Raw genomic sequence first — 18,794 nt, 5'->3', positions numbered from 1 at the left:
TAAACCATCAGTTCCACTGCCTGATCAGTCTCCATCACATATGGAACCCTATCCCTCGTATGAGCCTCCTAAAAGAGAGAAACTTAAGTAATCTCATATAGTATGATGGATGATACACAAGCACTTAGAAATTGCCTACGTACCATACAAGTAATTCTAATAAAACTATTTAAATTATGGGTCCCAATTTAGATGTATCATGAACTAAAAATTGCAATTGTTGATAAATCAACCATACAAATAGAGGACATTTATTGGAGATTTCAAATGAAAATTTTACAAACAAGCTTGCATGAATCAAAGTTTAGGATTGCTCCACCAATCTAATCTTGGAACTGTGGCACGACATCGTGGGTCCCACAATTTAGCGTATTAAATTTGATTTAGTGTATGTGTGTATCAATTTTTCATACTAAAAAGTTCTCAATTTTTGGGTGTTCGCTGAATCCCGTGTTAAGACTCAATCCGGGGCCTATACCACGTCATGTCATGAGAGCGGTACACGCCGGTTGGGGTCTGGAATTGCTATAAAGCATGCAACTTAGTACCAATCTAACTTATTTAACTCAAATGATTGTAAGAGACCTTTTAAAATTTTGATTTCACCCTTAAATCCATTGTAATTAGCATTTGATGAAATTCATAGTGACCGAAGGTCTCAACCGTCTAGCTAATTTCTCCTATTATCAATCCCTTTGAACATTTTTCTAACCACCTATTTATAGGCCATCGATGAGACGCTCAGCTAAGCATGTGCATGACCACCATTTATATACACCTACTTGGACGGTGGATGTGTTGCCAATTTTAGTGTACGGATGTAGAGTAAGTTATACCATGGATGTTAACTTAGTTTTTAAAATTTTTATGCTTATGTTTCTTTGATAAGTACTTATTTACACATCGAAAGTTGAAATGTGGAGTACATATGATCTTTCCTATATAATTACTATTTAAGATTCTATTAAGTAAATGATAGTCTTGTGATGTGCAAAGCATCAAGACTGCGCGCATGGGTAGCAGCTACTTAGGTGCATTGTGGTGCTTTACTGATGTACTTCACGTGTATTTTATTAGTGATTGCATTTAAACTATGCATTTTATTAATTATATAGTTAAATTTCTTCTATAATAATTCTATCTTCTTCTCTTTTATATTCATATAGGCATATATAGCTAAGAGGCCTTTTGGATAGAGGTAAATAGAGGTAAATGGGTGAAATTGGGAGTATATGGCATTTGAGGTGTGTTTGGATGGTAGTAAATGCATGTAAATGAAATAAAATAAAATTGAAGTAAATAAGCATGTAAATGAAATCATTTATATGATATAGGATTTGAAAGTAAATGAGGTGAAATGCATTTTCAAGCTCCCTTAAAGAGTCACACAAGTAAACAAAGTACCGTTATGCGCATGTCCACCATAAACATGACACATTGATGATATTTCAAAATAATTTAATTATTGGGTACATCACTAAAATCACACCCAAAAAATGATCTAAACCGTTCAAAGGCTGACCATCTAAATAGACGATTAAAAAACGTTGACTAGTCGTTTGTTTTAATCCTTACATTTGTGACTTACTTGAGGCTCAAAATTTCTTCTTTTTTATTTCTTTTGTTAAAGTGGATATGTCAATGGGCTTATTACACTCATTCTATTAAATATCATGTATGTACACTAAATTAAGACATTAAAGCTGATTTGAAATATTACATATATTCATATAGATATATTGAAAAATTCAAATGCATTTCAATTCTTCCAATTTACTCTCATCCAAATAAAACATTTGAATTTCAAATATATTTCATTTTCTCTCATCCAAACTTAACAGAGTTGACCATTTACTCCCAATTCATATACTTCCATTTCCCATTTACCTTCATTTATAGGCACCCAAACGGGCCCAAAGTTAAGTACCGTGTCTTTATCAAAAAGTTCTTTCTCTTCTACTCATTTAGACATCTAGAGCTACAAAAAGCACAAGCTAATTTTCTTGAAGCCACTTTCGGCATTTTATTAGTGTAACAACATTTTCATATTTTTTTTACTACATACCATAGGTGGTCGTTTGTACAATAATACACATGAATTGAATTAGATGGTGACCAGAGCTTCTGAATAAATGTCCATGTCCATGTTGTTTAAGTTTTTCTTTTCCTTTTTGATTCGGATCAAAAATAGAAGATTTGAGTGAATCAAAATTGAAATAGGGTTAGGCCACACCTAATTTTTGGTATAAACATACAAACAACGCAGAGGCGAGCCCCACCACACAATTCGATTTACACCCACCAACCTCATAGGCGTGGTGATCTTCACAGCTTATGATCATCATAGTAACACCAGACCTAAACATCTGCAGGACATATATTTATGCATGGTTTCAAATCAATGGCATTGTGTTTGTCTATCATATGGGTATATTTTGTCATTTACCCAAAAATAAAAAAAAATAAAAAAAAAACCAATTTCTGGTACATTTGATGTGCTGGATGGTCAGATAATCCAGACTGACTATTTAGTGAGCTGTACTACGAGGGGTACTACTATTTTATGGGAAAAGGGGATTTTTACGCAAAATTTTTGCCTCGACGAATTGGATTTTACAAAATAGTGTTGATGTTCAGCAGTGCTTTAGAAGATGAGAAATTATATTAATGCCCTCCTTTGCTTTTATTTACAATAGCGAGAAATCAAAATTTGTGAGGCCCATGTGGTATGCATATCCTTCGGATGCAACAGGAGTTATGTTGCCGAGCCCACCATGATGTATCGATCTATTTATCCATGTTGTCCATCCCTTCTCTCAAATCATTCTAAGTTATGAGCACAAAATTGAGGTGGATCCAACGATCAAGTGGACCACACCACAAATGAATCTTGCATTTAATTCAACCTACATTTAATGCTCACGTGGGATCAACTCATTTTTATGCAAGTCTTAAAATGATTTGATAGAAGAGATGGACGGCATGGATAAACAAATACATCACAATGGGCCTGCTTGCAGAATTGTCCATTTGTGGCTAGAAACGGGCAAGGGTAGGACCCAGTCCGCATAGGCATTTCACATCCAACCTGTTTGACAGATGCGTACTAACATTATCATCATTCAAACAAAAAATGCGGTGGATCCAATCATAAAGATTGCTAATCTAATATATATATATTTCAAAATATCTCCATTCAAGGGTAGCCCATTTGATGATCTGATTGATGTGATGGCTTGTTCCAGCATGGTATGATGCATACATTTAATGAGTTGGATGTTATACATATATCACGTGGGCCTTACATGTCCTTAGCTTCACTAATTTTAAAGAAAAAATTTTAAAAACAATTTCATGTAATTTCATTTCTCAAAAAGCACATTTATGTAATTTCTAATTGTTGAGGAGTTAGTAGAATCCATTTCCTTGAGGAATTTTGCTGTAAAAATCCACAAAAAAAGCACCAATATGAGAATTCTATCCTCCCAATTTTTCACTTTCCACGTGGACCATTGAACAACCATCCATCGGAATCTGACTGATACATTTGCCACTTCAGGTTACGTTCCAGACCATCCATCCACACAGAAAGGTCACCATCTCTAGAGCCAACGAAACCTCATCTATAATCAATGCTCCAACGAAAAAGAACCATTGCTCCGGGAGGACCGTGAGTTAAAGCGCTTATGGTTGCATTGAGACAGTTGGACAGCTCAATAGATCAATCTGAACCGTCCATTAGGTTCAACTACCATGGTAAAATAGCACCAATCAGCCAATTATAAGCATCCAATCAATGGACTGCAAAATAGGTGGTCAAGATCACTTAATAAAAGCAGGTCCATCAGTAATTTGAACCATCTATTTGTTTGGCCTGACTAAGTAATGCTTAAACTTACAAAGAATCACTTCCATCTGTCCATCCCAAACATTAAAATGAATGGCTATAAACAACAAGGCCAACTTATAGACGGATCCGATGATCCGATCCGTGTGACTTTTTTTGGATACATATAAAAATGTGTGTCGAACCTAATGAACGGTCCAGATTAATAAAATAGTTGTTTCGCCGACTAGGAATGGCTTAAACTTACAAAGAATCGCTTCCATCAGTCCATCCTGAACATCAAAATGAATGGCTATAAAAAATAAGGCCAACCTAGAGACGGATTCGATGATCTGATCGGTGTGAATTTATTTGGGTATCCAGAAAAATGTGTGTTGAACCTAATGAACGGTCCAGATTGATCGATTAGACTCTCGAGTATTCCGATGCAACTAGTTTCACCATAGCTTATAGTGCAATAAGAGAATTGGATTATTTCTCGATTTTAATATATCTTAAAAACCCACGTTGTTAAAATATACAATTCGATCTTACACTTTAAATTGCAATACGTGACCATCAAACGCCAAACGCTAATCAGCCAATCTCTGGCATTTCATCTCTTTCTCCTCACACATTCCACCCAACTTCTTTTCCCTTTTTAGATCGAAGGAAGTCATGCCGAAAGGTAAATTAGGATGCTTGACTTTTCCCTTATATAAACCACTCTCTTTCTCTTTGAAAATCGCTGATCCAAATCTCATTCTTTTTAAACCATCTTCAGATGGTCATATCAAATTCATCCTCCCAATCTTAGCCATCTCTTCTGTCGGACTCCTCTCGGTAGCGATGCATTTTCAGTACCGGAAGCGAGCCATGAAGGTCAAGAAGATCATACCGCAGCTCCTCTTGACTGATTCCGGTCGTATGGATCGGATCGAACGGTTCTCTCATTATGTAGGTAATGATTCGAATTCTCTTAAACCCATCTCAATTTTTATTTTATTTTTGGGAAAGAAATGTTATTAGGAGAATCATATAGAGTTGTATTAATCGCGTAGACGCTCCAATCATTGATTTGGACTGTCAATCTGAAAGACCCAGCTTTTGTAACAATCTAACTGATCAAGCTATCCTAGAATTTTGATTGGTTACTTTGAAATTGAAGGACATAACTAAGAGAATTTTTCTAATCTTTAACCATTTATTTTCAGGACTGTTCAGATTTGATGGACGGTCCACATGGTTGAATGGTTGTCCAACATTTACTTATTTCAATCATAATTAAGAATATATAATTGTATTGGGTTATTCCCAAAATTTTAAAAAATAAAGGGAAAAAAAAAAAAAAACTGTTTTTCTTTTCTAAAAGAGAATAGCTAGTTTTATCATTTTTTTCCTAAATTTTCCAAGAGTGTGTTTGGTTACTCCAAATTTCATAATTATTCAGTATGTACAAAGTTTCATGATATTTCATGAAATTTTATGAAACGAAACACATCCTAAAGCAAGTGAAATAGAAAGGAAGCTACATTCATGGTTCTTCCATCAATGTCATGCGTCATGTCCCATTTTATTTTATTTTTCCATTAATGTCATGTCATGCCCCCATTTTTTATTTTTTATTTTCCATCAATGTCATGTCAGGTCCCATTTACCCAATTTAGTATTTGTGGGAATAAGGTAATTAGTCTTTCTTCTTGTTGTTATCGCGAGGGAATCATTCCACCAATGGCCAACACAAACATGCTAAGTTAGCATACCACAGACTCTTTCTGCTAATCTGTCGCACGTGTAGCAAATCCAAGCCATGAAAAATGTGGCCCACGTCACAAAGATCTTCTTCCGAGAAAATCAGGTCAGTCCACTCATAAAGTAGGCCACATCATAGAAATCAATGAATAGCCAATGGAATGACATCAAGAAGATCGTGGCTAATCTGATGAGTGGATGGTCTGATTTTTATAATAATCAATCTTCACACTGAAACTAACCTTTTTCATGGATCAGATGTCCTGCACGTGTGACACATCAGCACGAACAAAACTGCAGCATGCTATTTCAGAGTACCACCATAAGTTATAGTGCTACTAGTTGCCCCAGTCCACTTGCACAGTCCAGTCCATCGATCTGAACTGTTTATTAATTCAGAAACATATTGTATGGACCACTATCCAAAAATAGCACAAATCAGATTATCCACTAAATCCTTGATTTGACCTTATTTTCGACAACCGTCTCTTTTCCACCCCATGGATGGAATGGTTACGATTGCTTAACAAATCTGTTCCTTATAATAATAACCAATCCACAATAGACCCTAACAAACAGATGGACCCACTTGTTGATTGGTCCATTTTTTGTGTATATAATCTTGATCATCCAAATTAAAGGTCATTAATTCAATGGTTAACATTTTAAGATTAGTGTGATATTTAAATGGTACCCTATGAAATGCATCTGGGACCTAATGAACAGTCTGGATCAATGGATTGGACTGTCCAACTGTCCTAATGCAACTAGGAGCACTATAACTTATGGTGCTCTAAGACTAAGAGCACTAGAGCACTTTCTATTTATTTTTTATTTTTTATTTTTTATTTTTACACACGCCCACTTGCTATTTTTTATTAAGTGTAATGATTTTATTTTAATTATTAATTATTAATATTTATTTATTTTGGCAGCTAGACAAATGGGGTTTGGGGACATGAAGGAGTGCCCTCAGCTATGCAAACTAGCATATGGTTATCTTACAAAAAGCAAGGGATGTGAAGATAACATATATGTGTATTTTTCAAATGATCCAAATGCAGACTCTCTATGTATGAAGCTTATTGAGGAATTTGATAAGTGTATACTTGCTTATTTTGCATTTCACTGGAGCCATGCACCCCATATGATCAGTCAGGTAACATCCTGACCTTTCATACTATCATTTTTGGCTTTTAATATTTCCTATCACCAATCTGAACCATCCAATCAATAGACCCCACCTTGGATTGCCTTGTTCGATCAATGATCCGAACCATCCGTTCGCATTGGACCGTTAATGTTTGGATGAGTAGGATAACTGATGTGTCCATTCAGTGCACCTCAATGCACTGTAACTAATATCTTTTGCAATTTTTTTTTTTTCAGGTTTTAAGTGTGGATTCAGAAACCAAGCCAAAGCTAAAAGACATAGTCATGGCGGCCACCAGGTTAGTGTTTGACTTTTTCTGGCGGTGAATCAAGTGTGGTGGGGCCACCTTGATATATGTATTGTATATCCACGCCATCCATCCGTTCTGCCAGTTCATTTTAGGACGGACAGATCTAAATCTCAGGTGGACTACAGCATAGGAAAAGAGTAATGATTGAACACACATCATTAAAAACTTCCTAGGGTCCACCTTCATGCCAATCCAAACCGTTGATGAGATCACGTACACATGGATGAAAGGAAAAATAAATAAATATTAGCTTGATCCAAACCTTTTGTGGGCCCACAATAATTTTTTAATGGTCCATTAATCTGCATGCCTTGAAATGAACTGGGAGGAGTGGATATACAATACACACATCAATGTGGGCCCCACGGTCAGGGCGGCACCTAATCCGCTCCCACTTTCTTTATAATACAATGAATGATTGAAATGCAGCGACTCACGATCACTAGCCATCCATCTCCAGAATGGGCGTGTACGAATAAATAGTTGGTGAATCGGATTCGTCCATTCTCTCGGTGCTGATTTGGATGGACCATGGTACAAAAATTATCTACAAATGATAACTATGAACATTGATTCATGGAGTTGAATATGAGCCATTAAAAATCCTTCTGGCGGTCCAGATTCTGCTACACTCATCGATGGGCAGGAAATTTCCGATATCAGTATATGTTTATTACTGCTGCAGCCTGCACATCTAGCCTTGCAACATACCATGGAAGGCTGCAGTCGCTGGATCATCTACACAAGTGGGGTCCAGTGAAGAGATATATGGTGGTGATCTTAAGTCGCAGCATTGGCAAGGTCGTTGTCAGAACTAGGAGGGATGTATTGAAAATTGGGTTTGTTATCTTATTAAAGATAGTGCAGACGCGTGTGCAGTAAAGTTCATGAACACGCCATACGTGTGCCATCATGGCATGATAGGTCTAAGATCGAATCCATCCATCGTAACGGTACAGCTTTATTGATGTGTTATACAAAGAATCAATATTATCCACTCATCAGGTGGGCCACAGAAAAACCAATGTGCGGCTGAAGTTTTTTAATCCAAACACCAGTTTCCAACATAGAGGCCTACATGATGAGTGGACAGGATTTATTATCGAAAACAACAGATGTGAAAGGTCAGACCAACCTGATGGATGGATTGGATCTCGTACTTATATGCCATGTTGGCACATGTGTGATATTCCCCCTATTTCTGTCCATTGATTGCGTCCAACCCCCACTAGTCTCTAGCCACGAACGGGCAGATCTGTGTGGGGTCACCGTGATGTAAGGGTTTATCTACGCCGTCCATCGCTTTTCTAAAATCAATTTAATGCATGAGCCCAAAAAATAGACAGATCCAACACTCAAGTGGACCACACAAAATAGTAAGCTTGGGTTGCATTAAATCCACACAGCATTAAAATGCAAGAGTCATCTTTGGTGTGGTTCACTAGAGCGTTGGATCTGCCTGATTTTTTGGCTCACACTTAAAATGATCTGAGAAATGGGTGGACGGCGTGGATGAACAGATACAACACGGTGGGTCCCACACAGATGTGCCCGTTCGTTCGTGGCTAGAGACGGCTGGGGGGTTGGATGCAATCATGCAATCCGTGTCCCTGTGACATTGTCTTTGAAAAGAAACCAACCTGACGCGCGTGTTTTGTTTGAACATTGAGTTTGACTTTAATGAGTATAATAGTCTGCGAGAGTACAGAACCCATATGTGGCCCTCATGTACACAAGTTCCATTTCTGACAAGTGGGGCCCATGTAGTCATGTGCAGTAGCACGGATCTAACAGTTGGAAGCGGATTGGGTGGTGATCCCAACACCAGCCAGCTATGGAGCCCACCGTGATGTATGTTTTTTATATCCACGCCATCCATCCATCTTTCCAGCTCATTTTAGGGCATGAGCCAAAAAATGAAGCAGATCCAAAGCTCAAGTGGACCACACCACCGGAAACAGTGGGAATAATCACAACAACCGTTGAAACCTTCCTAGATGCCACCTTAATGTTTATTTTCCATCCAGGCTGTTGATAAGACCACGCCACCGTAATGTTTATGGCTCCTAAGAAGTTTTTAATGGTGGATGTTCAATCACGCCCCTTTCCTGTGGTGTGGTACATTTGATATTTTGATTTCCTTCATTTTTAGGTAAATACCGTAAAATGAGCTTACAAAACAAATGGACGGCTCAGATGAAACACATACATCACGGTTGGCCCTACAGCACCGTAATTATAGAGAGGCATGCACATGCACGTAAATGGACCACTTCTGAATAATGTTAAATGTATCTTATCGAGCCGTTGATCTGAATGTCTACAGAAAACAGAGATTTGAACGGGTGATGAAGGATCTAAAGGTGGCCAGAGTCTTCTCTACACTAGTGGAGGAGATGAAGGCGATCGGCGTCGTCCCAAGCGACGATCAACATTGCACGGATGTGATGGTCCCTGCGGCCCTTAGTGAGCGCAGCCCAGTTCTCCTTCTGATGGGTGGTGGGATGGGAGCCGGAAAGAGCACAGTCCTCAAGGACATACTCCATGAGTAAGGGCCAAACCGTTCATTTCTCTTTGGATCGTTGTTTCTATCTTGCCCGTCCATTCGTAGGGCAGCAATCCAACGGTTGGGATCTTCAGATTTGGAGGTTTATCGGTCTCCCCATAGTCCATAAATCCAACGGTTTAGATCACCGAATGGAACATTGCGACTTGGCAAGCTATACATTTGCTTCGGGACAGATCCCGCAGTTTCTCAACAGACTAATGTTATTTTATTGGTATGTTGAGCGATGATCCATCACTAGTTCGTCGCAACTTACTGGTGTACAAATTTCTCTGTGGGCCCCACGTAACCGTACCTTTCGAAACTAATGACCATCTGATAGGAGGGGTCCACACCAGATTGCATATGGACACAAAACCACCATGATCTGATGATCAAAACCATCCGATTGAAAGCATGCAAAATGGACGGCTAGACTAAAACTGATCAAACCGTCCATTTTGCAGGCATTAATCAATGATTTTTAGTCATCCAACAACAGTGGAACCCTCCTACATGATCTGAAGTGGGCCCACCTAGAAAAGAATCTGTCGTTGCCGTTATTTAATTTAATTACAAGGTCTAACAACGTGGGCGGTTGAAATGGACGGTGCAGGTCATTCTGGTCAAGCACCAAAGGAAACGCAGTGGTAGTTGAGGCAGATGCATTTAAAGAAACGGACGTCATCTACAGAGCCCTCAATTCAAGGGGCCACCACCACGACATGCTGCAGACAGCTGAGCTGGTATTGACCACTTACCATACCCCAAATAATGATTTTAGGGACCCAAACGCCCTTTATATTTATTCTTTCTGAAAAGTGGTTAAATAGAACATATGGGCCCACGTGAAGTGTGTATGACATCCGAACTCCCTAATAGGTGGACCCTACAATGATGATAGTATGAACGGAAAATCAGGACATATAATTGAAACCATCTACAACACTCAAAAACCTCTTAATTCCTGTGAGACCCACGGACGATTAGATCAATCTTATTATTATTTTTTTTATGATAATTAGGGTTGTACACGAGCCAAGCAACCTCAAAAAGCTCATTGTTTGTCTCGATCTATCTCAATTTAAACGATGACTCAAGGCGAACCAAGCTTCATATATATATATATATATATATATATAGAAAAGGTACTATGCGCCCCGCCTCGCGATTAGCTCCCGTGAGGTCGAGCTGTGTGGGCCCCACCGTGATGCATGTCGACCATCAACACCGTGCATTTGATGGGTACCCTCTACATTATGGGATATCCCAAAAATCAGCCGTATACGGATCTCAAGTGGGCCATACCATCTAAAATCATGTGAAACACCGTTAAAACATATAAAAGCACTTGGTGGGGCCCACCTAAGTTTTGAATTCTGCTGAAACTTGGTCTGAACCCTCATGCAAGTGGGACACACGTAATGGATGGGCTGGATTTGCAAACCACATCTCCGTGAGCCCAAAAAACTTATTATGAATGTTTTAATGGTGCATGGCCCCTCCCCACTTCTGTATGTGGTGTGGCCCACACAAGTCACGGATTGACTTGATTTTTGAGACCTAGGCCCACGATGGAATAGTGCATCTGACTGATGGGTTAGATGTTCGAAACACATCACAGTGGGGCCCACACAGCTCAACCTCATGGGACAGACTCGTGAGGTCGAGCCGCATAGTACCTTTTCCCATATATGTATATATATAATATGGGAAAAGGTACTATGCGCTCGACCTCACGATAAGCTCCCGTCAGGTCGAGCTGTGTGGCCTCCCATCGTGATGCATGTCGACTATCAACACTGTGCATTTGATGGATGCCCTCTAAATTATGGGAACTCAGGTGGACCATACCATCTAAAATCATGTGAAGACACCGTTAAAACATATAAAAGCACTTGGTGAGGCCCACTTGAGTTTTTAATGCTGCTGAAACTTGGTCTGAACTCTCATCCAAGTGGGACACACATAATGGATGGGCTGGATTTGCAAACCACATCTCGGTGGGCCCAAAAATGATTATAAATGTTTTAATGGTGCACGGCCCCTCTGCACTTCTGTATGTGGTGTGGCCCACACAAGTCACGGATTGACTTGATTTCTGAGACCTAGGCCCACGATGGAATGGTGCATCTGACTGATGGGGTAGATGTTCGCAACGCATCACGATAGGGCCCACATAGCTCGACCTCATAGGACAGACCCGTGAGGTCAAGCGCATAGTACCTTTTCCCTATATATATATATATATATATGTGTGTGTGTGTGTGTGTGTGTGTGTCAAGCTCCAATGGTAAGCTCTTCGGCTCGATGTACAGCCCTAATGGTAGGTATACTGCTAGGTGGTTGGATTTGGGCCAAACTAAAAGGTTAGTGGGTTAATCTGGATTTAGAAACATGACCCATTTAAGGGCTTGGGTTGAGCCATACCAAACCGGACCCACCCACATCATTGGGTCCGGTTAGGTAGGAGTGGCAATGGGTTGGGTGAGATTAGTTCATATAATAAAAAGGACGAGTACCCAAATTCTATCCCATTTTTATTAAATGGATTGAAAATCTTAAACCTAACCCAACCCATCCATAAATGAGTCAATCAAAACCTAAGCCACCCAATACATTTAATTAAAAAATATTATCTTTTTATATAAAAATTACAAAAATATTAACAACATACCAAACCCAAATCCAACACATTTAATTTCAAGTTGACAAAACCCAATCCATACAGGAAATAAGTGAACCCAAATCGTGATTTTGCGGATCGAGGCCAAGTCTGGTTGGTGGGTCAGGTTCATGTTTCGCCACTAGGGCCAATGACTCAACCGGACCAAAGTGGGTTGGTGGGTTGGGCATTGATGAAATTTTAAGTCAGTTGGGTCAGGTCTGGGCAAGAATTCTTAGCCGGTTTAATAAATGGGTCAGGCTTGGGCTGAGCCCGACGTAACCCAAACCCAACCCACCACCACCCCTACACATCACATAGACTGAGGGATTGTTTGAAGTTTTTCAAAATTGATGGTTAGGATCTGAAACCAATCCTTTTGCTAGCGGAAGTGTCCACAAATCCTAGGGCTGTCAATGGGCCAGCCTGTAGGGCAGATTTTTGAATTGTTCCAGCCAGGCTTTTGGGCCAGGCCTCTTCAAATTTTTTATTTGCAAAGGCCAAGCCAGACCCATTGACAGCTCTATCCACAATAAGATCCAAAGCACAATGCATGGTCCAGATCCTGTAACAGAATGTGTTATCCAATAGTTCAATCCTCACTGAACTCTCAGCAGAAGGCGTTGGAAATTAGGTGTTCTCTCAAATGGTCTGTACTTAAACAACTGAAACGAGTGGTTTGGTAGTGGATTGAGACTGTTTGGTTGCACCATCAAACTAAATTGCAATAATTAGTTCAAAGAAGTAGAACAAAATAAACTGCAATTATCCATAATTCTAAAACTCACTGACTTGACTCAAAACTCTTCCAACTCACCTTGCCTCGGCAAGATTTCAAGTAGGGAATCGACAAGATTCCTGGTCGGCTCAACACAACTCGATTGAGTTGAGTTGGGGTTATTTTATATAATAGCTATATCCAAATATATTAAATTTTCCACAAAAACGAAGTACCAGCTCAACACAACTCGACCGAGTTGAGTTGGGGTTATTTTATATATTAGCTATATCCAAATATATTAAATTTTCCACAAACACAAAGTACCTTTAAACTCGATTATTAAAACATCGAGTCGAGTCAAGTCAAGTAAAGACTGGTTCAAGTCTTTGAGTTATCTCGACCTGGCATGATATCTAGTATAAGTTTCTGAATTTTCCTCAGGATTCACATGAAGGAACTATCTCCAAACTGCAATTGTGTTAGTTTGGCCCGAAACGAATTGCAATATGCAGTCCACTTCCTCATTATCAATGCTAGGAAAGATTGTTACCATTTTGTTATTTGCACTTGATCTACTACCCCAGCATTTGCAATTCGATTCAATTGTGCATCCAAACTCATGCATCACCATTTTCTTAATAAAATCAAACAGGTGCACCAGTCGTCAATGGATGCAGCATCTTCGCTCCTAGTGACCGCGCTCAATGAAGGGCGGGATGTGATCATGGATGGCACACTCTCATGGGAGCCCTTCGTAGAGCAAACCATCGCAATGGCAAGGAACGTCCATCGTCATCGTTACCGCATGGGGGTTGGATACAAAACCTCCGAAGATGGAACGATTACTGAAAACTATTGGGAAGAGGTAGAAGAACAAGCTACAAAGAGGAGACCTTATAGGATAGAGCTTGTTGGAGTGGTTTGTGATGCTTATCTTGCAGTTGTTAGAGGAATGAGGTACCGTCATAGATGAATTAGAAGATCTGGCCTTAGTTCCTACAATTCAGCTCATCATTCGCTGATCCAGACCATTGATATAGTGGGCTCCATCATGGATGGACAATATGCCCAAATGAGCTCATCCAACTTTCAGCCTTTTGTGAGTTTTTCCTTGGCTGAATAATTTGCAGGGCATGAGATGAATGGTCAAGATTGTCCCATCTTGGGCTTTTTGGAAGATCAAGATCTGGATGAGCAAAAAATGTGGCCCACTTTCAGGAACTAAGGGCCAAGCATAATAATAATAACATGCAATCTGAGAATCATGTGAAGTTGTTTTGGGGATGCAGGAGAGCTATACTGAATAGAAGAGCGGTGAGGGTGAAGTCGCAGCTAACATCTCACAAGAGATTTGCAAATGCCTTTCCTCGTTATTGCCAGCTCGTTGACAAGGCCAGATTGTTCAGCACCAATGCCATGGGAAGCCCACCTAAGGTTAGCTCCTCTCTCCAATTCGATTAGCAGCACACGTGCAACATCTGGTTCATTCATCAGTTGGGCCCACCTTGAACGTGCTTCTCTCCTGAAAATCACGCCGCTCCTCCCAAAGGTGGGCTACACGTGCATGAGAAACAGTGCTGGAAAGAATCAGCGATCTAGGTCCATGCAGGCTGCATGATGAGTGGACTGAGTTTTGGCCAGTCGTGCAAAATGAGCCCACCTGATGAATGGCCCACTTGATCTTCTTCTTTTTTTTTCCTTTTGACCATCCATTTGATGGCCACCGATTCAACAGTTGTGCTCATGTGATCTGACTTTTGGGTTTTGGCCCATCCACAATAGGTTCGCATTTTAGACTGTACGGATTGATTTACCATATACATGTCAATGTGGAAAAGGTCAACATCATCCGAGCTTTCCATTTGGTAGGACATTGATTAAATCTTCCTCAAAAACCAGGCTGTTTCCCGAAGAAAATAAAAGGATGTTTAAAACAATTTTTTCTGGCCGTCCATTTCTTTTGTTTGCTGTGGCCCACTTGAGTGAAATGGCCAGAACTTTAGGCCACAAATTCTACCACCAGATGGAAAACTCTGATTGTATGTGCATGTCATATGGGCATTTGTGCTTGTGTATGAATGGCAGGGCTCCCACATGCATATGGACTTGCCAAACATCTTCACCGTATGATCTTTGAGCAAATTTAGTTTTTTCAGTTCATGATTGGCATGTGCATAATCGTTTTAATACAAATCTCTTGTTCACAGTGCATTTGGTTGCACCAAATATCATGATATTTTGTGCAACCAAACACACTCTCAAGAGACATATTCTATTTTTCTTTGCACCAGGCAACTATGATCCTCGTCCAAAAGCTATGGATACTATCCCCAGGTTTTCAGATTGTACAAGCGGGGCTGATGGTTCAGTGATCCAGAACAATGGTCTAAAGGGCCCACATTCACTAGATTATGCCCCAAAAAATCACCCAGATAAGATCCCAGTCCTCCAATACCTGGCCTTTGAAAATTGAAAGTAGATACCCATCGTATTTCATTAACCGCCTATTTGCTTTCAATCAATTGAATGGTTGTTATTGTCCCACTGGGGAGATTTGTTTTTCATGGCCAATCCGCTGCAGAGCCCATCGGACTGGCATCATGGATCACAGACCCACAGGCTCCACTTGAAAAAACTAAGAAACTGTGCATATGATACATATCCTCAGCTTGAGGATCATATAATCCTTGTTCTGATATGATAGTGACTGTTATAACATTAGTAATCATGATGATGTTAATTGCCATTGTCATCGTTGGTATTTGAATGGATAAGAATGACTCACATGAATGTGATGGTGTGAAGCTGATAGGGTGGAAGGATGGAGATAACGACATGCTGGTTGATCCCCATGAAATCGACTGCTTGAAGAGAGTGAGCATGTTGAACGAGGAAGCAAACTCCGTCTACGAGCTCCATCCACAGGCAGAGCTCATGAGCATATCTCGCTCGGTTTGGAATGAAGTGGTGTTGGCACCTTCAAGGGCGCATCTCCAACGTGAGCTAAAGATCGCCATCCAAAAGATTGAAAATCCAACCTTGTAACAATCTCACAAAGCAAAACTCGGGGAGAGCTACAATGAGAGTTTCAGAGTCTGGGACAGGCTGGCTTGTTCGCACCATTTACATAGAAGAGCATGGATATGTATTCCAGCTACCGGACACTGCTCTGCAAATCACACCAATAGAAGTTTCAAATTTTCATTAAGGAAAAAAAAAATCACAGTAAAATGTGTAACTGGGGTACTGTGAGAGGCCCATGAAATGCATTTGATGTAATCAATGTCAACATGACAGCAAATTTGCAATCCAACGAAGGTGAATTTTGGAGATAGAATTCAGAAATAAATTATATAAATTCACATTTGATTGTATATTTGGGGAAATTCTCTCCTAGGAACCGGTTCTCAAGAGAACTTGTGAGAACCTTTTGAGAACTCATCTTACATAATGTGTGCACAAAATCCGAACTGTCCAAGGGTCCAAAAGCCAACCTGATCAAAAAACCAGGTGGGTCATAGAAAAATGAGATGGAATTCCCACCATTTATTTTCACCAGGGCCCACCTGAGTTGCAAAACAACGGGATTTTTTTCCCAACCCTTCATCCAAGCTAGATGAAGGCTGGTAAGGCCTAGATTACATATATACACATCACATGAAATGAATTCTCAAAGGGTTCTCGCGAGTTCTCATGAGAACCAGCTTGTAGGAGAATATTTCTCTGTATATTTGTACCCTCATGAACATATAAAATAAAAAATGCGAACATGCACATATCTCCACCACCCAATAAGCAAGCAAGAATCCCAGCCTGCATTTCAAAATGGTAATTTTAAACTTTGCATTTTTCCAATTGTTTTTTTCCCCCTCAACAACCGTCTCTAAACAGTGGAAGATATCTGTGAACCGACTCCCAGTGTGCAGTGTAGACTGTAGACTGAAGTTGTGCCTGTCTGCAATATAACGGTGGAAGGGCTGAAAATTGGACCAGGCACAACCCAAACCTGATTTACCCAATCTGATTTTAACTCGTGTTGGGTTGGGTTCAGGTTGGATTCATAAACCATCTAAATTCAGGTGAGGTTTAGGTTGAGAAAATAACCTGACCCATATATGCACATTCAACCTGATCCAACTTGACCAGCACGATTTCCAGTGGGATCTTCATATGAATGGTCTAGAATTCTAGATCATGTTCATTACCCAGATCCAGAGATTTCGAAGTTGGATAATATGAAAATGGGTTGTGCAATGGTTGATGAGGTCAGGTTGAAAGTCGGATAGCATCTGGTTCAGTTTAACAATTGAGTTGTTCAGGTTCAGTTTTCAGCTTGGCTAACCTTAGCCGAATTGCATCCCAAATGGATGCAGACATTTGGGAAACTAATCCTCTAAACAGTGTATCAAATATGAAATTTTATGTTGAAGACATTGTGGGAAAAAATTCTGCAAATGGACAGTCATTCTTACAAGGCTGTATATTTGTACAGTAACAAGAGGGGACAAGTTAGGGATAAATGAATTCAATACTCAGGATACAGAACATTCCTAATCTAATGGGTGGGCGTGTTGTCGAAAATTCAAAATCTAATGATAGAGGGCATTTCGGGAACACAAATTGCATAAATAATTAAATAAGATTGCAAGGTATCAATTTTATGAGTGGATTAGGGCACAAATGGTATAAACAGGACTGAATTATGAATTTTGCACCTGTAAGAAAGAGGTGCAAGCAGTAGAGTTGAAATGATGTCACAAGGAGGATGACATCATCTGAACTCATCTTGTAGTGCTTGCACCTCTTTCTTTCCTGTGGTTGTTAATTCTATTAGTTCAGGCATTAGATATGGTAAGGGCCTGTTTGGCAGAAGCCTAAAAATGAGTTAATCCCATTTTAGTTAATTGTAATTTTGTATTAGAGGTCATGTCTTTTCATTAAGGATTAAAAATAATCTTGATCACCAATAGGAGTGTCAACAGGCCTGGCCAACCTCTGTCCAAGCCTGACCTGTAGTTTTCTACAAAGGCCCAAACCTGGCCAGGGCCCGTGACGGGCCAAAAAATTCCAGCCCGAGCCCTTTCCATTGTGGTGGAGAGAGGGGGTGGGTGTTTGAGGAGAAGATTTGAAGTGAGAGAGAGATGGGTATATGAGGAGAAGATTTGAAGAGAGAGAGATGGGTTTTTGAGGAGAAGATTTGAAGAGAGAGAGAGAGAGAGAGAGATGGGTTTTTAAGGAGAAGATTTGAAGAGAGAGAGAGAGAGAGAGAGAGAGAGAGAGAGAGAGCTAGTTGCTAATGGGGTGAGTTTTTCAAATTTCAGAACTTTCTAACCCTAATGGGTGGGCTGGGCTGGCAGGATGTTATACTTGGGCCGAGCCCAGCCTGATATTGCAGTCCAAGCCCAGTCCATTGACAGCCATAATAACCAACAATCATGATCTCTAATACATGATTATGATAATTAAAATGAGATGGGCTCATTCTTAGGCATCAGATGCAAGTTTTAAAACGATGCCATGACCTTTATAGTAATGGATGGGGAGAGAGGAGTGGCATGAAAAAAGGGACAGGAATTCGAACTTTTATAGTGGGCATTCTAGAAATACAAAGTATAGATAAGGCGAAAATTTTGCATTTGAAAGGGCACATTTTAGTGATACTTTGATGCAAGGCCCATCCCACCAAACAGGCAAACTTCCCTTGATTAATCACGATCATTCGCAATTACCTCGATTGATCAAGATCACTCACAAGGGCTGTACCTTGCATTGCCTATGGCCCAAAGAATTGTCTAATCGCTAGAACATGTCCGCCCTCCATG

General features: G+C 40.0%; 1 protein-coding gene and 1 long non-coding RNA gene across 3 annotated transcripts; one reads left to right on the top strand and one right to left on the bottom strand.

Moving 5' to 3' along the window:
• Positions 1-4,359: 4,359 nt before the first annotated feature.
• Positions 4,360-16,346, top strand: LOC131248981 (calmodulin calcium-dependent NAD kinase-like). Of its 2 annotated transcripts, XM_058249517.1 has the most exons (9): positions 4,360-4,514; positions 4,611-4,787; positions 6,514-6,737; positions 6,968-7,029; positions 9,368-9,589; positions 10,203-10,332; positions 13,625-13,929; positions 14,262-14,406; positions 15,778-16,346. In XM_058249517.1, the coding sequence occupies exons 1-9, from the start codon at positions 4,505-4,507 to the stop codon at positions 16,015-16,017; spliced, it is 1,515 nt and encodes a 504-aa protein (XP_058105500.1). In that variant the 5' UTR covers positions 4,360-4,504; the 3' UTR covers positions 16,018-16,346. The 2 variants fall into 2 exon arrangements, with proteins under 2 accessions (XP_058105500.1, XP_058105501.1); XM_058249518.1 differs by lacking the exon at positions 9,368-9,589 and having other exon boundaries at positions 4,361-4,514.
• Positions 13,294-15,896, bottom strand: LOC131248983 (uncharacterized). Its single transcript, XR_009172566.1, has 2 exons — positions 15,758-15,896; positions 13,294-14,526 (listed from the first exon to the last, which is right to left on the bottom strand). It is a non-coding gene; the product is annotated as an uncharacterized LOC131248983 (long non-coding RNA).
• Positions 16,347-18,794: the final 2,448 nt, after the last annotated feature.

This window comes from Magnolia sinica, chromosome 6, assembly GCF_029962835.1.
Source record: "Magnolia sinica isolate HGM2019 chromosome 6, MsV1, whole genome shotgun sequence".
NCBI classification, from domain to species: Eukaryota; Viridiplantae; Streptophyta; class Magnoliopsida; order Magnoliales; family Magnoliaceae; genus Magnolia; species Magnolia sinica.
The sequence above is the reverse complement of the archived record's forward strand: the minus strand, read 5'-3'. Positions and strand labels throughout refer to the sequence as shown.